The following is a 24,585-nucleotide window of genomic DNA, read 5'->3' as shown; positions in this document are numbered from 1 at the left end:
CATGCAATCCTCTTTCATGTCTGGCTTCTTTCACTCGATGTTGTGAGATCCACGCATGATGCTGCATGGAGCGATGGCTTGCTCATTTTCATGGCTGCATAGTACTCCACTAAATGAGTGTATCTCAATTTATTTATCCCTTCTACCACTGATGGACAATTTGGGTTGTTTCCAGTTGTTGGCTATTACTGACGCATCTGTTCTTAAGCAAACTTACTGAACAGAATTGGAAGTCGCAAAGCTGACAGAGTGAGGTAAGAGTTTACGTATTTAGAACGGTCAAACTTGAACTTTTGGGATTCTCAGTCAAATATGCACCATTTTGTAATGAATGTGCCCAATGATGACAGGTGGTATCACAGACTGTTCTGTGGGATGTTGGAAATAACCCGAGAAAATGTGTCTGGGCGTCTGAAGGCCCTGGGAGGACGCCGTACAGAACACCTGGAGGCTGACGACATGACGACAAAGAGCAGACTTCAGAATCGGGAAACTGCTAGGTATTTTTACAAAATCATTCCTGGTATTTAGCTACTCAGGACACGATAATCATCTTTTCCTTTTCCCCCAGGTTTTTGGGCACTGGGAAGGAGGAAGGGCAAAGAGGCGGTGGCTCGCCTCTTCCTTTAGCTGGAAGAGAGATGGCAAATTCCTCTTTTCCTTCTTGCTGGGCCCTCCTACCCCACTCGAATGATGTCCCAATGCCTCACGTGCTTAGGAAGCTCTGCTCACCGCATCACTTCCCGGGGCTGCTTCTCACTGGGCCAGTGACCAGGAAGCAAGCAGCCATCACACAGATCACTCGACAGGCTCTGCCCTTTGTCGCGAGCTCTCCTTAAGCCAATGCTACGTTCTTTGTTGTCAAGTTTCACTTTTAAGAGAAATGTGCGTCATAAAATGAGACAGAACCATCTCAAGATCTGGTTCAGTAAAGCGCTCGGTTCTTGCTCACGCCACAGACGGAGGCTGCCCTGGGGTTTCAGGACCTGCCGCCTTGGCTGTTCTCCATCTTGCCATTTCTTCCTGACCACGACCACACCCAATTCACTTTTTTTATACAGCATCTCAAGTGACCCTGAAAAATGTCAATCCAGTCCTCACCCCTGCCCCTCCCCCATGCTTGAAACATTTGGATAGATTCCAGGTGTTCTCAGGATAAAAACCCAACTATCTTTAACATGGCTACCGCAGACCCGCCTCATGTCCACCCTCCATGTCCTCCTGGTCGTGGTCAGGGCAGCAGTACACCTAACTAAAAACCTACTTCGTAGGCCCATGAGACACAAGGCTGCCCACTGGAGTCCCGTGTCCCCCAGGAAGGGCCCATTCTAGTGTCCCTGCAGGGGCCTCAATGGCACATTTTCGTGGCTGCCGCACCACACTTTAAATCAGGGGTCCCCACCAGGGCCAGTTTTGTCCCCAGGAGACACTGGCAATGTCTGGAGACTTGTTTAGTTGTCATGACTGGGGGGGCAGGGACGCTACTGGCATCCAGTGGGCAGAGCCCAGACACGCTGCCAAGCGTCCCACAATGCACAGGACGCCCCCATAGCAAGGCATGATCCGGCACAAAGTGTCTGCAATGCTGAGGGCGAGGAACCCGCTCTAGAGACAGATGGGTTAGTCTGTCCTGATGTCCTCCCGGACCAGGTTAGTCTACCTGCTGTCCCCTGTCAGCATCCTGGACTGCTCCTTGATGGCACCTGCACAACTGGCAGCAAGTGGTCATCACTTAAGTGCCCTTATCCACTCAGAACGCAGCCACTCTGCAAGGTGGGGACCAGCGCCTGGGCCACGCGGGCTGCTGCACAAGCATCTGTCAGTCAGAGCTCAGGACAGCCATTGAAATGTCCGTGTGCTCAGCTGCACTATATGGATGCCTGCACACACGGTCTCAGCCACAAGGGCAACCCTCACGGTCAGTGCTGCCCCGGAGACACTCCCACTCCGCTTGCCAGCCGGTCACCTAGGGGGATCACAATTTCTTCATCTGCGAAATGGGGATGATGATGTCCACCTTGTCATGCTTTTGAAGAATCAAGCGAGTGCATGCATGCCGAGGGCTCGACGCAGCCAGACCCGCCATGAGCTCCCAGCGAATGCTGGCTCAGAACGTGTGGTGGGGACCAGACGTCCAGTCCTTGTTAAGAATCACAGTGATGGTGACCTCGCTTGGGTGGCTCAGCCGTGTTTAGGAAACTCAAGAGCAGGAAGCAGCACAGGGCAAGCAAAGGAGCCCAGAGGTAGGAATCGCACAGACCTGGGTTGAGGCTCTGTCACTGACCAGCCCTGTCACCAGGGACGATGATCTGTGGGTCTCAGGTAGTTCTGAAGATTAAAAAACCAACTCCGTAAATGCGCCTTGCACGTGGCAGGTGCATTCAGCAAATATTCCACAAACAACCCCCAACCTAAAGAATCAGAGGGATCGGGGTGTGGGGTGGGGGTGGGGGGCAACCCTGGAGCAGGTGGCTTCTCTCTGTGACTTTGTCTTCCTGGGGACTGATCTTCTGTTTCTCTGAGAGGTTGAGGTTTCTACAAGTCAGTCTAGAAGATGCACAAATGCTTGAATCTGTGTTTTTAGTAAACACTGAAACTTCAGGTGGGAAAACTGTGAATTCTGTTCTTAAAAGTCCCCCTTGATTTGCATTTGACACTAGTCTCAAATAATTTCTTTATATTTCAGTTTTAAAAAAAGGTCCATCGGCAGATGATGGATAAACAAAACATGGTCTGTCCACAACAATGGAATAATATTATTCAGCCTTAAAAAGGAAGGACATCTTGACATATGCTACAACATTGATGGACCTTGAGGACACTATGCTGAGTGAAATAAGCCAGTCACAAAAGGACAAATGCTGTAGGATTCCACTTATATGCAGCACTTAGGTAGACAAATTCACGGAGACAGAAGGTAGAGTAGCGGTTACCAGGGCTGAGGCAGGGAGATGGGGAGCGAGTGCTAACGGGGACAGAGTATCAGTTTGGGAAGATGGAAAAGTTCTGGAGACAGATGGTGGGGATGGCTGCACAGCAACGTGAATGTGCTTAATGCCACTGAACTATATGCTTGAAAATGGCTAAGACGGTAAATGTCATGTTATGTATATTTTACCAAGCAGACAAAAAACCCAGAACAACAACAAAAAGGATCAAAGGAACCCACTCCCCCTGGCTTTGTGGGCTGAGGCCAGCAGGTGTTCCCACCCTCCTCCGGGACTCTCGGTGTCCGAGGCTGTCCAAGTGCACGACCCTGGGAGCCAGCCAAGTGGCGGAAAGAGGCTTGTGTGGTTAAGGGGAGGGGCCGGACAGGCCTCCAGGAGACTCCTGCCCACCCGCTGCGTCCTGTGACTGCAGGGCAGAGTCTGAGCCTAAAGAGGGCGGACGCTTGGCTTCCAACTGTGCTCTGTGAGCAAACGCCATTTCCACACTCCCAGCTACGTGACCACAGAACCGAAAACAGGGGCTCCAATAAGGACCCGTTCATGGACGTGCAGAGCAGCCCGAGTCACCGCGGCTCAAGCGTCCATGACGATGGATACACAACATGCGGAACAGCCACACGACGGAATAGTGTTCCGCCTTAAAGAGCAATGAAGTGCTGACACAGGCTGTGTTGTGGGTTGAACTGTGTCCCCTCAGAAAAGATATCTTGAAGTCCTAACCCCAGTACCTCAGCATGTGACCTCATTTAGAAACAGAATCTTTACAGAGGGAACCAGGTTACAATGAGGTCATGAGGATGGGCCCCAATCGAATGGGACTGGTGTCCTTATAAGAAGGAGAAATTCAGACACTGATGGAGACGCACAGAGGAAGGATGACGTGAAGACACAGGGAGACGACGGCCACGTGAACAGCAGGCCTCCACCGGCCACGGGCACCGAGGACGGCGGCAACCCCAGAGCTAAGAGAAAGACCTGGACCAGACTCTCCGCCAGAGGCTCAGAGACAGCACAGCCCTGCCAGCACCTCGATTCTGGACTTGTGGCCTCCAGAGCTGCGGGATACATTTCTGTTGATTTCAGCCACGTATTTTTGGTATTTGGGGACAGCAGCCCTAAGAAAATGAACAGCTTCTACAACACGGAGGAACCTCGAAAACATGATGCTGCGTGAAAGAAGCCAGTCACAAGAGATCACATATCAGCTGATCCCACTTTTATGAAATATCCAGAAGAGGCAAATCCGTAGAGACAGGAAGTAGATTGGGGTTGCCAGGGGCTGGGAGAGGCAGGGGGAGTGACTGCCAACGGGTGCGAGGCTTCCTGGAGGGGTGACAAAGTGTTTTGGAACCCTCCACTGGGGGTTCCACTGGAAACACTGGTCACGCAACAGTGTGAACGTACTAGATGCCATTGAGTTGTTCCCTTTAAAATGGTTAGTTTTATGTTATGTGAATTTCACCACAATAAAATTCTTTTAAAAAAGCATCTTTCAAAAGCCATTTACAAGCCGCAGACGGGAACCCCCTCCGTGACCTTGAACTAACGGGCACCCCTGACTCGCTCCTGGGTCCCACTCGTTTCAGGTCTCAGACCTCCGCCCTGCGCCCGCCCCAGGCGACTTTCCATCTGGCTCTTCACTCTGTCTCCCCATGAGCATCTCAATATGGTTTTCCAGCTTAAACACAACCTTCTTTCTGGGCTTCACGCTGGAGATGTCGCTCTTTCCCCTCATTCACCAAAATCGAGCTCAGGAAAGTCGTCTACACTCGCCAGCTCCACTTTTTCATTGTCAACCTACTTGGGCTGGGTCCCCCAGGTCCCTGCTGTGTTCCAAGGCTGCTGGGAGTGGCCCGGGAGCCGAAACGTCACCGGCGAGGGCTCAGTGCATCTCACTGTAAGGCTGTCACTCTCAGAAAGCAGAGGCCGTGGCTCGGGGACTGAGCACGTGGCCCCTGGCCCCCACGATCCTCACACGCGGCCCCCTCAATCCCTTACGAACACACACTTTGTAGACGTCTGTCCGGTTCAAATCACAGTGTGCTCCCTTTGGAACGAGAGTGGTGCATCCTGATTGAGGTTAGGCGCCCTCTGGGGCGCCCCAATTCTCGCTTCCTGTCAAACCTGATTTGGGGGGAGCTGCCCTCCCTTCTCCTTTGTGCGTGTCTCTCTCTTTTTTTTTTAAGTTCTTTTTTATTAAGGTGAAATTCACGTAACACAAAATTCGCCATTTTAAAGTGCACAGTTCGGTGACATTTAGTACCTTCCCCACGTTGTGCAACCAGCGCCTCTGTCTAGTTCTAAGACACTCCCATGACCCAAAGGGAAACCCCATCCCCATCAACTGTCACCCCCATCCCCCCTTCCCCAGCCCCTGGCGACCAGCAGTCTGCCGTCTGTCTGTGGATTTACCTATTCTGCATATTTCACATAAATAGACTCACACAGTATGTGCCCTTTTGTGCCCCCCAAAGTACTGTTTGCCCACGGCAAACAGACCCGCGCTGGCGTGCCAGGGCTGGCCATGGTGAGTGGGGCCTTCCCAAGCCCCAAGGAAGCAGTCTGGAATGTAGGGAGCCCCTCGGGTATTTTCACCAAGTGCAGACAGCTGGGCGCCGACGTCTAACCTCGCGGAGGCTTCCGAGGGAACCACGAAGGGCAAATACGGCCTTTGCTGAAAGATGAGCTGAGAGCTCATGGCAGAGCAAGCGGTGTGTGGCACCTGGGGGTGAACTGGCCTCCCCTGAGCCGGAACCCCACTTTCTCTGCCTTCCCAGCCTTCCCATCCAGTGGGGGGATTCAGCTCATTTCAAACAGTTACTGCGTTAGACCCCAATGATCGCTTCCCTGTTTAAAGGACTTATACAGACATTGATTTCTTCAAGATATTTGTCCAAAATTTATCCCATGCCTTGGTTTCCCGCTCTGGAAAGGGGAGGGGATAATAGCCGGGACGCCCTAAGGCTGCCCTGGGACAACAGGAAACCACCGACCTGGAGCCCAGCCCCCAGGAAGTACAAATGGAATGTGAGCACCCGGGGTGATGAAACGTGACAGCTGATGGGAACCCCAGGATTCCTCGTGCCCAGCAGCTCCAAGAACACAATAGTGGGAGGAGAGCTCTGAATAGAGCTGCCAGGTTGAGCAAATGAAAATACAGGATGTCCGGGCCAGCTCCAGGGGCCTAGTGGGTAAGCTCGGTGCATTCCACTTTGTGGCCTAGGTCAGGTTCTAGGGCGTGGACCTATACCACTTGTCTGTTAGTGGCCATGATGTGGCGGTGGCCCACATAAAAAAGGACAAAAAGAGGAAGATTGGCAACGGATGTTAGCTCAGGATGAATCTTCCTCAGCAAAAAAACCCCACAAAAAACAGGATGTCCAGTCACCTCTGAACTCCAGATAAACAACAAATCCTTTTTCAGTATGTGTGCTTGCCAAATGCGGCGTGGGACACATATATTCTAAAAAATGATTCACTGTTTATCTGAAACTCAAATGCAGCTGGGCATCCTGTGCAAATCTGGCAACACTAGGTAGGACCAAGCCGAGAGATGCCCATGACCCGTGTGCCATGCCGTGACAGACCTCACTTTGTAACGGGGACAGGTGGGGGCCGTGATTCAGAGTGCTGCGTTCAGGAATCATGGGAAGACAGCCCTGAAGAAGGAACAGGAGTGGGTCCCAGGGATGGAGAGCCCTTCCGGGTCTCGGGAAGAACGGTTGGAAGGTGCCAAGAAGAGCAAGCAGGGGGCCCGTCTGGGGACTCCAAGTGTCCTGAGTTGGTGGGAGAGCACGCAGCCCTGGAGGGTCTCAGAGGGAGGGATGGGGCCAGAGAGAAAGCCAGGGGCCAGTGAACCACACAGCCCTGCCCTGACCCTTTGAGAATTTCATAATATGGGTGGATCCCGTTACTGGGATCAATGCAGTTGGGGAAGAACAAAGTAAGGGTCACGGGATCTGAAGAACAATCAGGTGGGCATCATTAAGGAGGTGACGTGTGAGACAAGGGGCAAAGGATCCCCACTCAATGCCAATACTTCCTTCTTTCCAAGACTTCGGTCGCCATGTTTCTCAAGCCACGTGTCTGTGAATTACCTACTTAAACCTGAGTCTGATGGTTCTCAACGTGTGGTCCTCAGCACAGAATCATCTGGAATTTGCTAGAAATGCAGATTCTCAGGCCCCATCCTGGAATTAATGGATGAGAAGCTCCGGGGGTGGGCCCTGTAGTCTATATCTTAGCAAGCTCTCCAGGGGATCCTCACGCACTCCAAAGCTGGAGAATCACTGGCCTCTTGTAAAACGCTACCTGCTGTGGCCCATCTCCAGACCAGCTGAGCAGCGGAGCTCAGCCATCAGATTCCTAAAAGCCCCAGGTGATTCTAATACACAGCCAGAGCTGAGCTGAGGACGCCCGGCTGGGAGAGGCACTCCAAGAGCGACCCCGTGGGTCTTGTTTTTAAGGGGCTGCCATATTGGAGGAGAGAAAAGATGGTGATCAACGCGCCAAGCACCAGGGGGGACGTGCCTGGGGCCCCGTGAGAGCTGGGGGAATCCAAGCAGGGAGGGTTCCTTCTGCTTCTTGGAGGTAGGGTTGGGGTGAGGCCCTAAGGCAGCAAGTACCCCCAAGTCCTTTTAGAACAAGGGAAGGAGACGCCCAGCTACAACAATCAATACTACTGATTCAGCAGATGTGACAGCTAACATTCTGATATCACGCATCTTGCCCAGCATCCGACATACACAATCCCATTGAACCAGCCAGCCCTTTGAGGTGGATGCGGTTTTTCTCCCATCTTGCAAATGAAGACGTGGCTGAACGGGCCGACTCCGAGCCAGCACTTTTCGTTCCCGCTCTATGAAAACATGAGCAAACTTCTTTGTGGGTTTTGTGTAGCGCAGGCGGGAGAAAGCAGATAGAGAAAGGTGACTTTCTGGATCTTCTGAGCAGAGCAGAGGGAGAGGATGGTGGCAGCAGAAGAAAAGAGAAGCCTCGGTAACGGACCCAAAAGACGTCCGCGTCCTATTTCCTGGAGTCTGTGAAAATGGGACCTCACGTGGCAAAAGGGACTTTGCAGATGTGATTACATCAGGATCTTGAGATGGGGAGGTGATCCTGGGTGACCCGGGTGAGCCCCATGTCATCACAGGGTCCTTATGAGAGGGAGACAGGAGGGCGAGAGAAGGAGACGTGAGGACAGAAGCAGAGGCGGGAGTAATGCGATTCCTGGCGCTGAGAGGGAGGAAAGAGCCGCAAGCCGAGGAATATGGTGACTTCCAGAAGCTGGAAAAGGCAAGGAGACAGAGTCTCCCTCCAGAAGGAACCAGCCCTGCGACACCTTGATTTTAGCCCGGTGAGATCTGCGTCAGACCCCGACTCCAGAATTGTAAGAGAATAAAACTGTGTCGTTTTAAGCCGCTGAGTCTGCAGTCATTTGCTCAGCTGCCATAAGTCAGAAACTGACACACTGTCCCCCATCGGCCCCGGGAAGGAACCCCGTCTCTGAGCTCCCAGACTCCCGGGCCTCCCTCTGCCCGGCACACCGCTGACCCGCGTGTTCATGTCCAACACTGGACTGTGAGCCTCCTGGGCACTGGCTGGTCTTATCCAACTCACACCCTGGTGCCCAGCACAGTGCTTGGCAAGTAGAAGGTGCTCAAAAATGTTTGTGAGAGGGACAGAGGGAGAGACGGAGGATGGGCACGGTGTTGAGCTGCCTGGAAGGCCTCGATGTCCCCATGTGCTGGGGGCCGTGCCAGGACTGGAGGGAGGTGCGAGTGGCAGGTACAGTTGCCAAGGACAATGGCCAGGCGCAAGCGGCCTAAGGGAGTAGCAGTTAGAAGGCACAATCACAGAACATGGAGCTTCATCCCCCTGCACTGCCTCTCTTGATGCTGGCTGAGCAAATGCCCCGGGGGGGGGGCGGCCAGCACAGCTGGCCCGAGTCCTTGCACAATCTTTTCTCAGCAAACCATCCTTTGCTGGTGCCCTCATCCGTTCCTCACCTTCTTCCTGTGTGCAGGAAACTACGCCTGGTGCCCCAGGAAAGCAGACACAGTCCCTGCCCCAAATCGAGAAATCACACAAGCAAGTTTATTTAAAAGAATAATTAGGACTAACAGGAAAACAAGAAAGCATAGAAGAAACCATGGACTACATTTTTTTAAATCTGAGAGTGAGAAAGGACTTTCTGAGTGTAAGGAAAAGCCAGGTGCCACAAAGGAAGACTGATGATTTCATGACATAGAAATGGGATTGCTTTCTGCAAGGAGAATTGCACCCAAGTGCAAAGATAAAACCACCCTGGGAGCGTATCTGCAGCTCCTAACAGTGACGAAGAATACCTTCCCAAACGAAGAGCTCTCCCCTGTGAGGAAGGGAAAAGACGACCAGCTCGTGTTTTTAAAAAAATGGGCCAAGGATATAAACCGAGTTCACAGAAAAGGAATGATAAATAACTTTGAAACACAAAAAGATAATCAGACTCATTTAAAATCAGAGGGGCACATTCAAACGATTCCAGCGTACCATCCTTCACCTGGCTGATAGGTAAAGTTCGAGAAGTTAGTGACAGGTGGTGCCAGGCGGGGGGTGGGGAGGGCCTCTCATCCATGGCTGGCGGGAAGTGAACTGGACAAGCCCTCGTGGAGGGCAATTTGGCAGCATCAAAGTTTAAAACAGATCCCAGTTCCAGTAATTTATGCTCAGATTTACTTAGGGCAGAATGGTATGTGTTCAAAGTCCCCTACTGCGATATTGTTTGTAACAGCTGACTGCTGGAAACAGCCCACACATCCACTAATAAAGGACCAGGTCCATCACTTATGGTACCTCCATAACCTGAAACGCTATGCCGCCATTAAAATAAGAGTGTGAAAGTTTTCAATCTACCTGCATGGAAAACATTAAACATATCTTGACGTATAACCTGCAGACAGTCGTGTACACAAATCATAAGCGTGTAGCTGGATGCATTTTTCCATGTGTGTGTGCCTGGGTAACCCCACCCAAACGCCGTGTAGAAGCTCTCCAGCTTCTAGAAGTCTCCCTCATACCCCCTCCCAGTTGATAGCCCTCGAAAGGCGACCAGCATGTGGACTCCTATCAGCGTGGAGTTTTTCTCCCCGTTTTGGAACCCCAGATAAAGGAAATCATACGCATGTACTCTTGTGTCTGGCTTCTCTTACTCATTGTCATCTTAGCGAGACTCATCTGGGTTGTTCTGTGAACAATATGGATTAACAACTCCAAGTCATTCTATTTTGCTGCTGTGTGTATTTCAAACACCCCATTGCACGGATGTGCCAGAAGTCATTGAACTCTCGGCATGTGGTTGGGCATTTAGGTCGGGTCCAGCGCACCCTGTAATCCATAACACTGCTATGCACGCTGACGCGCAGGTCTTCCAGCAGATCTAAGCCGTCACGTCTCCTGGGTACACACCCAGAGGCAGAACTGCTGGGCCAGAGGGCACACATGCCTTTAGTTGAAGCAGACACTGACAGTTTTCCCAAGTGGTGGGACCGTTAACAATAGATGGAGAAGGAAAAACAAAAAGGCGCACAATATTGTGAGTAATCCGTTAGCCTGTGTATAATAAGGAGAAGAATATGCCCGTATATGCAAGGCACATCTCTGGCAGAATCCACAGAAACTGGGGGCTGGGGCTGCCTCTGGGGCTGGGCACTGGATGGCCGGAAGACAGAGGTCGTGAGAGACTCCTGCCAGACACCCTTTTGTACCTTCTTGAATCTTGAACCATGAGTAAGAATTGCTGATTCAACGGGGGAAAACCCAGTCCTGACCAAGCTTGGGGGCAGAGCTGGTGTGGGGTGGGGGCAGGGGGGGGGGCTTCCTAGTGAGAGGGATGCAATGCTAACTGGGGAAGGGGGGAGAGAGGAAGAGCCCCCCAGGCAGGGCCACAGTGTGGGCAAAGGCTGCGAGCAGAGGGAGCGGAGAGGAGGCTGGGGTGGGGGTGGGGCAGGGAGCACAGAGCGACAGGAGGCTCAGCTCCTGGGCAAGAGCACTGCAAAGGGACTCAAGAGGCCTGCCAATGTGCTTTACCGTTAGGGGGAAAACCCTGGATGCAGCAAACTGGGTGGAGGGAGCATCCCCGGGCCCACAACTCCCTGATCTGGGCTCTAATTCTAGTTCCCAGCTACCAGCTGTGCAACCCTGAGCAAGTCCCTTGACTTCTCTGAGTCTCAGTTTTCTCCTCTGTAAAATGGGAATAATGATATCTCACACCGAGGACTGCTGAGACACGGGTCCTCCAATTCCAGCCCCGGGTCAAGATGAGATTAGAGACGTTTTCCAGTCCCTGATACCATATCTAGGTAGTGTTTGTGATTGTGTGTGTGTGTGTGTGAGTGTGTGTGTAGTGGTGGAGGGACCCCAGACAGCAAAGAACCATCAACAGGGCAAAATGAGATGCACAGTGTACTTATCTTGTTCGGGGGTGACCAGTGTAGTCAGGGGCCAAGGGAGGAGACGGCCGAGTTAGGTGGTGGCCAGCGTGATGGAGGCCGAGGTTGGCAGGTAAGGAGAGTGGCTATCACAGGGAGATTACTCAGTGAGTAAATACACTGAGGATGATGGGGCTGCCACGCTCAGCGCTGGTGAACAGAGCTACAGACACAGGAAGAGCTGGCCCCGACCCTCTGGTAGTTAGAGAACTGGAATCTATAGTTTTTTATATATATATACACAAATATAAAACTAAATACGGATCTAACCCCATACGCCGCCCGCCCCCTGAGAGGGCCCGGAAGCCCTAATACCCCGCAGCACGAGCACACCGGGCTGGCCCCTGAGATCTTGATTTCTAAGCACCATTCTTCCAGCAGAAAGAACCAAGAATCCCGGGAGAAATGGCTGATTCCAGGGCTGGGGCAGGGAAGGCACCAGACGAGCCTGGGATTCCTCATTATGCCAGAAAGTAGGGAAGTGCTCAAAGAATGACGGAAAAAATGCCCAGAGGACACAGAAGTCACCTGACAGGGCTCCCGCGGGCCAAATCTGCGACAATCTGAGCATCAAAAGAAAAAATGCTGTGTCCAGAGCAGGCGAATCTAGAGAGACAGAAAACACACCAGTGGGCTACTGCTCCAGCCTTCTGCTAGGGCTGGGGGGCTGGGGGAAGTTGGGGGGACTAAGGGGCGCAGGGTTTCTCTTAGGGGTCATGAAAATGCTCTAAAATTGACTGTGATGATGGTTGCACAGCTCTGTGAATATACTGCAAAACTAAAAATTACACTTTAAATAGGTGAACTGTATGATATATTAATTACATCTCGATAAAACTGTTCTATAAAAAAAGAAAAAATGCTGGTAACAAACTTTTTTTCTTTTTAAAGACTGGCACCTGAGCTAATGTTGGTTGCCAATCTTCTTCTTCTTTTTTCTTCTCCTCCCCAAAGCCCCCCATTACATAGTTGGATATTCTAGTTGTGGGTCCTTCTGGTTGTGCTATGTGGGACACCGCCTCAGTGTGGCCTGATGAGTGGTGCCATGTCCACGCCCAGGATCTGAACTGGCGAAACCCTGGGCCATCGACAGAGCAGGCAAACTCAACCACTCAGCCACGGGGTCGGACCCCTGCTAACAAATTTTAACACACTTAATAAAATAGGAATTCCTGAGTTCATGACGATATACCAATGAATAAATGACTAAATGAAGGGGAAAGGGGCGGCTCTTCCTTCCTCCAGAACACCAAGTAGTCAACAAAGGAGCGAAGATGGAATCCAAGAATCACCGTCAGCAAACGTTGTCAGAATAACTGACGCAGGCGAGGGTCACCAGCGGATGCGGAAGCTAAAGAGGAAAATGGCACGAGAGCCGGGCTACCGCCACAGCCTCAGCACTGTCGCTCCGAAAATGCTCGTTAACTACAACGGGGAAATTAGTCACTTGCTGGAAGAGAAACCGGGCCAGGAGAGCAGAGAGAACTCACGCAGAGGATTCAGGCAGACCAGTCCACGATCCTGAGAGGGCTGTGTGACCCTGGGCAAGTTACTCAACTCTCTAAGCCTCGGATTTCTGCAGGGATTTTTGTAAGGATTCAAAATAACATGGTGCATCCATAGGTTTTCACTGGAACACTGTTTTAAAAACTAGAAAAAGGAAACCACTTAAAGGGCCCTCAATAGGGGGTGGGTTAAATAAAAATGCCTCCAGAGGTTCAAGGGGAATGTTCTCCCTATGCGTATACTGTGGGGATACGGGGAGGGCGGAGGAGGTGTAGACGGTGTGTGCAGGATGACCGTGTGTGTTAAAAAAAAAATTAAAAGATGCTCATGTCGTTGTATAGAAATCGTAATTCCTGTGAGCAGGTGCTGCCTTAAATGCTTCGTGTGCATCGAGTCCTTCCACTCCTCAAAAGTTCTCTGACGTGCGCACAGTTACTACCCCATCGTGCAGAAGAGAAAACAGGCACGGAAAAATGGAGGGATTTGCTCAAGGTCTCACCACCGGCAAGTGGCAGAACTAGAATTCGCACCAGGTGCTCTGAACCACAGCCTCTCGATGGGGTTCAGGGCAGGCTGCCCCAAGATGCGCCACTCTGGTATGCAGACTATTTCCAGCTGAAGACAACGAAGGCTCAGACTCAGCAAGAACATTCTATCTTTCTCCCCTAAACGCCTAAAAGAAATTTAAAATAAAGGCCCGTCCCCAGGACAGGCCATCGCCATAGATAACTCTGGGTTCCGGTAGACTGGGAGGATCCTTGCCCTTGAAGCCCCAAACCACTACCCCACACGTCCTCCTTGTCTGTAGCTGGAGATACTTAAACAGGCAGCCTCGGCCAGTTGGCTGAGTTCCTCAGTTTGCCTGAGCCTCTCCCATGTATACGTGTTATAAAGCTTTGTTTAATTTTCTCCTGTTATTCTGTCCCATGTGAATTTAATTCGTTGTCCGGCCAGAAGGACCCAGAGTGGGTAGAGGAAACGTCTTCCTCCCCTACACTCTCCAGAAAAGCACAGACAAGGGGCCAGGAATGCCCAGCCAGCCACCTGATTACTGCCAACCGATTAGAGGTGATCAGTCCCTCCCTCCACCCCTCACCAAGGAGGAGAGCAGAGCAAAGTAGCGGGGGAGGGAAGGAGGAATTTCATACTGTGCAAGTTTTGTTTTGTTTGTTTTTTGGAGAAGATTAGCCTTGAGCTAACCGCTGCTAATCCTTCTCTCTTTTTTTTTTTTTTTGCTGAGGAAGACTGACCCAGAGCTAACATCCGTGCCCATCTTCCTCCACTTTATATGTGAGATGCCTGCCACAGCATGGCTTGACAAGCAGTACGTAGGTCCGAATCCAGGATCTGAACTGGCGAACCCCAGGCCACGGAAGCAGAAGGTGTGAACTTAACTGCTGCACCACTGGGCCGGCCCTTCATATTGTGCAAGTTTTTATTGTGGTTTATGAAAGAATTTAATACAAGTGTAGAAGGAAAAAAGAAGAAAGGAAAAAGAGGGAGGGAAGGAAAGAAAAAACATGTATAGTTCCTGATTCATAAAAAATAGCAGAAAAACAGCAACTGACACCAGCTTAATTCAACAGTCAAGGAAGGTGAACTGTCACAAAGGTCAGTGTGCTGGTTTTTGGGGGAGGAAAGTACAGAGAGGGGCAGCCACAGAGAGGTGACTTCCGAAACTGGAGATAAAGTGCTGCTGAATGACACTAGCTTTCTGCAGAATTCCGCTGGGGGACAGGCACCTCCCAGATCAGAGGAGGGAAGCCATGCTCCGGGCCAAGCATAAAATGTGGCCGACATCAAGAATCAAAATGACAAATACAGGAGCGCATGGATTGAGGGCAAGTCTTAGTTCTCAAACTCCCTGCCACGAACTCCAGGAAGCCTCCCCAGATTGCAGCAGTAGCAACCCCACCAGGCCTCCACACTCAGGCTGTGCCCAACTCCTTTCTTACGTGTGCTGCTTTCCTTCATGGACTAATCTCAATTTGTAGTTACATGCTCACTAGTAGCATTATTTGATAACTCTCTCTCTTGCCCACCAGACTATAAGCTCCACCCAGTAGGACTGAGGTGTTGCTCACTATTCTGTCTCCAGTGGGAGACAACGGGTCTGGCAAATAGGAGGATGGATGTCAGAGGAGTGGAGAAGCCAACTGTGCAGAGCAGTGGTTCTCAAACGCAAGCGACCATGAGAACCACCCAAGGGCTTGTTAACACTCAGACTGTGGGGCCCCAGCCCACACTGGAGGAAAGCTGATCTAAAGAGCAACAAAAGTCTGTGGAGCACAGTGTGGTGGAGGCTGAAAAGGAGGGAACCAAAAGGCAAGAACCAGCAAGCTGGCGTCTCCCACGGCTGACCTCAGGACCACGACCCGCCCAGGGCCGCTCCACAGGTGGGCTTCAGAGGGTGTGTGCTGCCTGCATCGCCCTGCAACCGCCCTCTTGAAATTCTCAGTCATTTTTCCAGAAGGGGGCCCCGCAAATCATGCAGCCGGTCCTGCCCCCACCACTGAGCTCTTCTCTGGGCACAGGACCGAGCATGCATCCCAAGGTCAGACAACAAGCCAGTGATGGATTCCTGAGAAAAATTATTGTCGCTTTTTGAACAAGCCATTGCACGAAGAGTTTTAATAAAAACTATGATCCCTTTTTGAACTAAGCATTGTGTAGAGTTTTAAACACATTCTCTCATTCTCCTTTTTTTTTATCACTACATCCACTGAGGGAAGGCATTCCATGTGCAAAGAACTGTGCTGAACATTTACAGACATTACCTAATCTAATCTTCACAAAAAGCAGGGGAGGCACTGATGAGGAACCTAGAAGCCAGAAGGCAAACATCCCCACTTTCAGACAAAGACATTTGGATGTGGGGAGATGCAGGAAATTTACCCAAATTCACATAGCCAGTAAGTGATGGAGCCCAGGCTCGAACTCTGGGCTTCTGGCCCCGGTCCACGCTCTAAACCAAGATCTTCCCATGAGGAGTGGTCTTCCGGGCCAATATTCTTTCCCCTGCACCCACAAGGGCCCCCAAATTCAGTCTTGCTGGAGAGGTAAAGACAGGAAGATCCCGAGAAACACATGGGGCGACCCCGGGGCAAACTGTAAGGTAACCACACCTAATCAACATGGTAGTTTGAGTTCAGTGGTTTGACATACGAAGAATGATTATGTGTAGTACCTGTCTTTCTTCCAGATGTTTCAAGTCTCCCTTTCTCCAGGGACTCCAGAATCAGGAATTTTGAGCTCTTCTCCCCGTCATGTACTTGACTTTCAAGTCGGACCTAACATGTACTCTGCTGGGCTCTGCTCCCTACCAATGGGAAGGTCATTGGGAAGATGGTGGCGCTGGACGAACACCATCCATCCATTTCCTAGCCGGGGACTTGGGGCGGGTGGGTGGGGTTAATAAGCATTACATATTTTCCCATAGTGGCCCACAGCTCTCCCTTCATCAAATACCCTTTCAGGATATCTTCTACAAGGAGCAGAGTGTTATGGGCTGAATCGGGTCCCCCTCAAATTCGTACGTTGAAGAACCAACCCCTAGTACCTCAGAATGTGACTGTGTTTGGAGATAGGCCCTTTAAAGAGGTGATTAAATTAAAATGAGGTCATTAAGATGGGCCCTGATCCTATATGACTGGCGTCCGAACAAGAAGGGGAAATTTGGACACAGACACGCACAGAGAGGAGACAGCCACCTATGAGCCTTCTAGTCACTCCCCTTGGCAGCTTTGGGGATCCAGGGTCTGTTACCCTTGATAACAAGGCTCCTAACGTTGGGATCTGAGGCAGGGTTTCTAGGACGGGATCTTCAAACACATCCTCAAGAGCACACGAGTCTTCTAAGAACGTCTAAACTTTGAATACGTGTTTTAATGAGTAGCCTAATTAACAGAGACCTTCTGGGTGACCAATAAAGCACTGTGATGTGACACTCGTGACCATATCTGCATCCGTGACAACAATCACATGGCACGCAGCAAGGATGAAAGTTTCTCAGTGGCTCAGAGGGAAACACAGGCGGGAGAATCGAGTCATCCCAGCACACGGCCGTGGCATCGTGGGGTCAACCTTAAAGAACCATGAGGGTGTAGACACCTTGCAAGCGGGGGCCTTACATGAATCAAGTCTTTGTACACAGCTGCTTGCCACCGTTGACAAGCACCAAGTATGGGAATCAACACACAGTGAAGAAAGTCTCTCCACCACGTCAACGCTCACCTGGCCTTCAAGTGAACGAGCAGCCCTGCAGTTATCAAGCGACAGCCTCTAGAACCAGCACACACAGGCGGCTCGCTGGCAGTCGTGGTTACACAGCAGGCTGGTTATCCCAAGCCAGCAAATTCTTGACATAGTTACACGCCGCTTGTACACGGATGTGTCACTAGACATTCTCAACATGAGCATTATCAAAATCAAAATTCAAAGTCTAAGTAAAGATTAGAACTCAAGATGAATGAAAACACTAACAAAAACAGATAAGTCTGGAGCAGATAACATGCCAGGTGTGGTTCTGTTTTACATATGCATGATAAGGAGCTATTGCTTTCCTCTACAGCAGCAGGAGGCCTCTAAGCACCTGTCATCCCTCCCTCCCCGTTTTCACACCCCTGTGTAGTCCCCCCAACAACTCCAGCACAGGCTAGACCTAGACTGACTTCTAGTGAACAGAACTCAGAAGTGGTGCCATGTCACTTTCAAGATTGGGTCATAAAAAGACTGTGGTTTCTGGGCTTTTACGGTGCCCTCTCAATCAGTCTTTCCTGGATCAGTCACCCTTGGGGAAGCCAGCTGCTGAGCCAGGAGGCAGCCTTGTGCAGAGGCCAGTATAGCCAGGGTCGAGGCCTGCAAACAACCCTGAGAGTGAGCCAGGAAGCAGGTCCTTCCCCTGCCTCCCCGAGAGCCTTCAGAGGAGACCACAGCCCCGGCTGACAGCTGGACTGCAACCTCACGAGAGACCTGGAGCCAGAGCACCGCAATGAGCCACACCCAGACTCCTGACCCACAGACACTGTGAGATAATAAATACTCTTTTTTTTTTTTTTGAGGAAGATTAGCTAACATCTGCTGCCAATCCTCCTCTTTTTGCTTATAGTCATTGTTTTAAGCCATCACATTTTGGAGTAATTAGTTATACAGCAGTAGACAACGAACACAGCCATTCAACATCACTGATTGAGTTTTAATAAAACATCGCCAGTCATATCAAAATACAGTTGCTACATTTTTACTTGATGATTTTATTATAAACTTAGTTGGATGTGATTGAGTTATAGGAACACATCTATGTTTATTGCAAGTTTTGTGCATATATTTATTTGTCACACTTTGATACAAATGATTTAAGACAATACTGTGGGCTTTCAATAGATTTCTTCAAGATGTCATATATTGCTAAATTTTGAGAAGCACTAACAACTTGTGTGTGTGTGTATCTGTGTCTGTGTCTCTGTGTGTGTAGGTGCGTGCGAGCCTCCCAGTAAGGATTTATATGTGTGTGCAAGCCTGAGGTTAAAGATGTGTGTATTTGCACGTGTGTGTATATAGCCTCCGAATGGCCTCTTGTACATTCTCTTCCTGCAACGCAAATGTGATCTCTTAAAAACACAAATCTGATTGTGTCTGTTGTTTACTGCGTTCCTAATGTTTGGCATCAAATAAATGAATGACTGTCATGCCCCAACTTAAAACCTTTCCGTGGCTCCCTGCTGCTCTGGGGATAAAGCCCGAATTCTTCACCACAGCCCACAAGGCTCCATGCAGTTCCCCTCTGCAGCCCCATCCTCCTCCCGGCAAGCCCTGCGCCTCACTCCCTCATGCCTAGAACTCTCCATCAACCTGTGCCCTTCACCCAGCACAGCCTCCTAATCCTTGCCTCTCCTGTGCATCTTAAACATTCCTCCTCGCTCCCAGCTGTTACACACCTGTCATTAAACAGTCAACTCTGACCTGTAGTCTGGGATCCATCTCTGGCCCCCAGGATGGGGTGCCACGAGGGCAGGGAGAGAGTGCATCTTTTTCTCCACCCCATTCCTGGTGTGCAGCATTGGCCTGACACACAGTGGGTGCTCCGTGACTCTCGGCTGAATGAATGGCAACCACTACCTGAGTCTGGAGGAAGCCAGCCTTCACCCCACAGAGCCCCAGGAAGATGAGCCAGTTCACCAACCAGGCAGGCAGGGCAGGGGGGAGCCGTGCGAGACTTGGTTAAGAGATGGGAGCCCTGAGGGTGACAGATAACTTCCCCAGAGTCGAAACCCAGTCATCCGGGAAGCAGGAATTTCTGGTCCAGCGTTCTCCTTGCCCAACGTTCAGGTCAGCAGAGAGCAACTTTTTTCCAGTAACTAATTTAAGCGGGGCTTGCAAACACCTTTCCTTTCATTACACAGAAATGCAGCAAGAATGAGCGTCTCTGGAGCCATGAGGACTGTTCAGATTCAGCCTCCGACACTAACTCTGGCTCCTCCTGCTCCCGTCTCAACCACCTGTCCCCTGCCCAGTCACTCTGCTTCCTTACTCACCAGCACACTCGAGAATGCTGGATCTTCAGTTAAACATCTGTCGCTTTCCTTGCGGGCTGTGAACTTTGTTTTATACACAGCTGCATCCTTACCGCCTGGCCCCACCTAGCCCCACCTGTGAGCTTCATATCTTGGAGCGAGGCGACACGCGAGTGCTCAATAATTATTACTATTAAAACTGGGGTGACTTGGCAAAGCAATAGGAGGTTCAGGGCTGCTCCGACGTCGCACAGAACAAGTGCTCCTAAAAGAGAGTCGCCACCATTGTGGAGATGACCACTGCAAGCAAAGTTTGAAAAAGAAGCAATCTTTCCTCAGAAAAAAGAGTTCAGATTGGAGGATGTATGTGTGACAGCAAAGGTGGTGTTGCTGAGCTGGCAGGAAACAGCTCGCCTCGCCCAGTGGCCTCCCGCCACACTCCGCGTTAACTTCGCTGTAAGTTCCTGGGTTTGCACAAGGCCACCTTCAGAGAGGGGACACTTCATTTCTCCACCGGCCTTTGCTGTGGCTGCCTGGTCACCAGTGCCTGGTCACTTCACACTGCCAAGTCATCACCCCCCCCCCCCCAGGGTGGTCTGAGAAACCGGGGTCCATCACCAGGTGCATGAGCCCCCCAGCATACCTACAGGCAGGCTGAAGACCTGCCCCACCCGTGAAGGCCCCTCCGAAAAGCTTGAGGGGGATGAAGTCTGCTTTGGTGCTGAAATCAAATTCACCCCAGCATCTCGAGACATCATCTTACCTCATCCCCACACCTGCCATACCTGGATCCCTGGTGAACCCAGATGTCCTATAGAATCTGATTGTAACCAATTGCACATCAGGAGCGTTTGACAAATGCCCAGCTTGATGCAAAAATCAAAAGATGGAAGGAAAAAAACAGAAAAAGTGACGCAGAAAGGGCAACCATTGGCAAACTAACTTCAAACTCCTTTAACAGAACGCATTGCACAGCATATATGCTGCAAAACGGATCTTGGCAAAATAATCGAACTCTATACCTAATCCATATTGAACACACACCTCGCTTCAGAAAACGAGAGATGATCTGAGAACTGCTGGTTACAGGGCCCTGGGGTCGACCACTCCAGCTCCAGAATTCTCCTAACATCCATGAACAAAATACTCTTTTTTTAAATGCACAAATATTTAAGAAACATACAACCAAAATGTTCCAACTGTTGTCATTCTTGGGAGGAAAACTAAGCGTTTTAAATTACATCTTCCAAGCTGATGTTTTTCATTAGAAAGTAAATCTAACAGTGAAGTTTCCCGCCAGCAGTCAAAGGGCCATCGCAGATGTACTCCTGCACGTCCAGGGGACTATTTAGGCATTTCAGTTTTGAATGACTGATGAAGCTTAAAAGAAAACAGTGGAAGGATCAGAGATGCTTCTGCAGGAGTTCAGTGCCTTCTGCTCTTGCATCACAGAGCGGGTTCTGCTTACAAAGCAAAGGAGAAAGTTTGGGTTACCTGTCACCCCTGGCTCACCCCTGGCTTCTCCAAGTGGAGGGCTTTTTGGGGACAGCTCTGTCATTTTGTCCGCTGGTAAAAACCCCCACACCCGGGAATCTGAGCTCCTAGAGCATCCCCTGGAGGTCACAAAGTCAACACACAAATCTAAGTGGTTTTTCAAAAGTGCGCTGGGGTCGCGGGCAGCAAGGCTGGGAGGCCTGGCCATTCTTACCTTGATTTCCACCATATTGCTACTATTATTCTTAAAACATTTGCACAACAGTTTGTTTTTGTTTTTAACGTCCCTTTAATTCCGCCTCCCCCACCCCCAATCAAGTAACTTTGAAAAATCCATATAGCAGCCTGGGTGTGGAGACCCAAGACATTTACATTCTCTGGAGTTAGAGAAACCTAGATTAAATTCCTTGCGAGGTCATTTGCTAGCTGTGTGCCCCTTAAAGGACAAATTTAACCTGTCTCGGCCTCAGTTTCCTATCCGCAAAATGGGCTGACGCAGGAGGGGGAACCGGCAGCGCCCGGCCCGGGGCAGGAACGCGCGCAGGCGTTGCTATGAAGCCGGCTTTCTTCTAGAGCCGGGCGAGGGGGGCGAGGCGGCGGAGCGCAGCCCGCAGCGCGTGGATGCGGTCTCGGGGGGTGGACTGGGGTGGATGGGGGATCAGGTCGCACGCCCGGAGGCAGGTCGCCCAGACTCACCAAGGTGTCCAACTCGCCCCTCTCCAGCGGCTTGTACCGGTGGCCCGCGCCCGAGAAGGCGAGTTTCTGCAGGAACTTGGAGAAGCGTTTCTCCACCATGGTGAGCGGGCGGAGGCCCCTCTCCCAGCCGCCCGTGCCACCGCGGCCGCCCCTGCCTGCGTCCCTCGGTGCCTGGCGAGCCGGGGCTGGCTGCGCGCGCCCAAGCCTCCTGGGCCAGGCCCAGGTTACCAAGTAGCCGCCTACCTGCCCGCCGCAGGTGAGGCCCCGCCCCGGGGCGGGGCTGCGCATCCTGCTGCGCTCGGCGCACCTGTCCCTTCCCCGCCCTGCCGGCTCGCCCGGGACTCTCCCGCCCTGGGGGCAGCCGCGGCCCGGGAAGGCCTGGGGAGCTGCCGCGGGGAGGTCAGAGCGCGGGCTGTTTCCCAGACCTGCCAGGTCACAGGAATCACCTGGAGGGATGGTGCAGTGGGGGAGAGAAAAAGCTTGTTTAAAGTGCAGATTGCCAGACTCCTATCTTGAGTCGCTGGGTCTGGAGGGGACCAGGAAGCTGGGCTTTTACAAGCGTCCAGGTGATTCTCCTGGGGAGCCCAGTGTGGTCAGCCCTAAGGCGCTGGGAGCACGGAGAACCGGAGCTTGGTCAGACTCCTGCCGCTGCTGTGCGGCTCTGGGCGAGCCACGTGGCCTCTCTGAGCCTCGGTGCCTTAGTCTGTAATTGCAGGAGAAGGCGGCTAAGTCCTCACCTCCAGGGGGCGCCCAGGGAGTGAATCCCAGAAGCGGGAGGAGAGTTTGAGGACCCCACTGCCTTTGGGTTCTGCGTGGTCTTGAATGAGCCCTGAGCACTTTATCCTCATCTGCAGAATGGGCTCCTTTGATGGCTAATCCGGGGACCTTGGGGGGGTGGGGTTCTTAAATCTTCAGAGGCTTAGTTTACTGCTCTCTAAAACGGCATTCATGAGGGCAGCTCCCTCGTGGTGGAATCGAGAGCATTCAGTGGACAGCGCTGCACAGGAAGGGGTGGGGCGGGGCGTTTGTCGGTGGTACCATCATCATCATCACCATCACAGGCAAGCAGCTGGGCTCAGATGGCTCCCGAAGCCTGGGAGTGATGTGCAGTGTAGATTGTTCCAGCCCCAGGTGGATATACTGAGCAGTGTAAGGGCCATGGCTTCAGATGGGACTGGAATCCATAGCAAGACCCCCCACGTAGTAGGGAGGTAGATTTGGAGTAGGCTGTGCCATTCCTCTGTGCCTCAGTTTCCTCATCTATAGAGTGGGGTCACTTAAGGACTGTAGGACATGGCACGTGTATTTGTCCATTAAATTATGCTGCCCCTTTTGAACAAATATTTGCCCCTTAACTGCTCCCCAAGGGGTGGCCCCCCAGCCCCATTCAACCACAGGGGTGGTCCTAGTGGCCTTCTGCTTTCTCCTGCCTCTTCCCCCTTTACTGAAACAAAAGAGGTCACCGACATCATGCTGCCCAGCTCCACCGATTTCAGCAGAGGCCCAGGAACAAGGGACAAAGCCAAGCTCTGGTGTGAGTCAGTCCAGATTTGAGTCCCAGGCCTGTTCCTTCCAGATGCATGACCTAAGGCGACTTCATCTTCCTCCACCTCAGTTTACTTATCCACAAAATGGCGATGGCACTACCCACCTATAGGAGTCAGGGTCCCAGCAGGAAACAGACGCCACCCTCAAACTGGGTGATTTGGGGAGAGTTTGAGAAACAGACTATTTACAAAGGTGTAGGCGGAATGCAGAGAAACCAGAAGACATTGCAGTTGTCCAAGATTAGCAGCAACGATAAATTGCCCCCCTCCAAGGTCTGGAAGGAGAGAGGAGAGAGCAGTCCCCTGGAGAAGGTAGCTGTGGGGACCTGAGCGCTTCCGCGGAGGGAAAGGGAACGGAAGCTGCAGATGCAGAGTCCTGGTCTGAGAGGCCAAAGGAGAAGGGAGGAGAGTGGAGAGATCTGGAGCGACCCCACATTCCTGTTGTACAGATCCGAGCTCACGTTTGCGTAGCTAGAGCGCCTAATAGTACCTGACATAGGATGTCCTCAGAAAGCTCTATTGTTAATACAAAAGAATACATGGGAACGCAGCGTAGTTATTTCTCAGGTCCTTTCCAGCGGCGTTCTGTGATTTTCAGAGGGTATTGGATCCAGGTTGGAAGATGCCTTCTTGGCATAGAACTTCCATCGTTGTTTCTCCAGGTGGTGCAGCCTCCGTGAGCAAGGCAGTGATGTGCTGGTCGGACGCCTTGCCCTTCACAGCCCAGCCTCTTGGATCCCATCCCCGTGGCCTCTGCTCCAGCTCAAAGACGTCCAGGCCGGAGTTCGTGGATCAGGTTTAAGAATGCCTAGAGCAGTCAGGAAGGAAGCTCTGGGGAGTGGATATGGTGGAACACTGAGCCCTGTTGGGATGAACAAAAAATGGAGCGGACTACAGAGAAAGCAGTTGAAGGGATCAGCTGTGAGGCTGGAAGCAGCTGAGTGGGTCCCCTGAGGCCTAAGTTTAATTTTTGTTTTCGTCGTACTGTGATCAGAAAATGTAGCCTGCACACATGGATACCCACCAATGGGCTCGCTCTGCTGGCCACGATTGGAGCCAATTAATCACAATGAGTTAGAGAAGGAGAAAGGACGTTTTAATTCTATTAGTTGGTATAATCTGGAAGACGGCAGAGTAACGTCCCAAAAAAAAAAAATATCTTCAAGGATTACAGGATCTTGAGGCAGTTATATAGGGAAAATGGGCCACGAGGAGGGCATTTCCTTCAGGCATGACGGACTCCAGGGTCTTTTACTGTTCCATTCTTCTGTCCGCTGTGATGGATACCTTGTAGGTGTGTTTCCCGCCTGTGGTCAGCCTGTTCCCGGAGAGAAACTCATAGAACAAAGTTTTAATTTATCAAGCTATCCAGGAGTACATACATAAGCGGGAGGCCATAAATTAGGAGAGCAGG

The 24,585-nt window shown here is 51.4% G+C and overlaps 1 protein-coding gene across 4 annotated transcripts in view; it reads right to left on the bottom strand.

The window, feature by feature from the left end:
- ATP2C2 (ATPase secretory pathway Ca2+ transporting 2) overlaps window positions 1-22,048 on the bottom strand; it is a 77,979-nt gene extending 55,931 nt beyond the window's left edge. The window contains exon 1 of one of the 4 annotated variants that reach the window (XM_070500220.1): window positions 21,625-22,048. In XM_070500220.1, coding sequence (XP_070356321.1) covers window positions 21,625-21,912 — 288 coding nt within the window. In that variant the 5' untranslated portion in view covers window positions 21,913-22,048. The remainder of the gene's footprint in view (window positions 1-21,624) is intronic. The other 3 variants (XM_070500218.1, XM_070500219.1, XM_014840992.3) reach the window with 3 other exon arrangements.
- Between the last annotated feature and the right edge of the window lie 2,537 nt (window positions 22,049-24,585).

Source organism: Equus asinus, chromosome 28, assembly GCF_041296235.1.
Source record: "Equus asinus isolate D_3611 breed Donkey chromosome 28, EquAss-T2T_v2, whole genome shotgun sequence".
In the NCBI taxonomy this organism is placed as follows: Eukaryota; Metazoa; Chordata; class Mammalia; order Perissodactyla; family Equidae; genus Equus; species Equus asinus.
The sequence above is the reverse complement of the archived record's forward strand: the minus strand, read 5'-3'. Positions and strand labels throughout refer to the sequence as shown.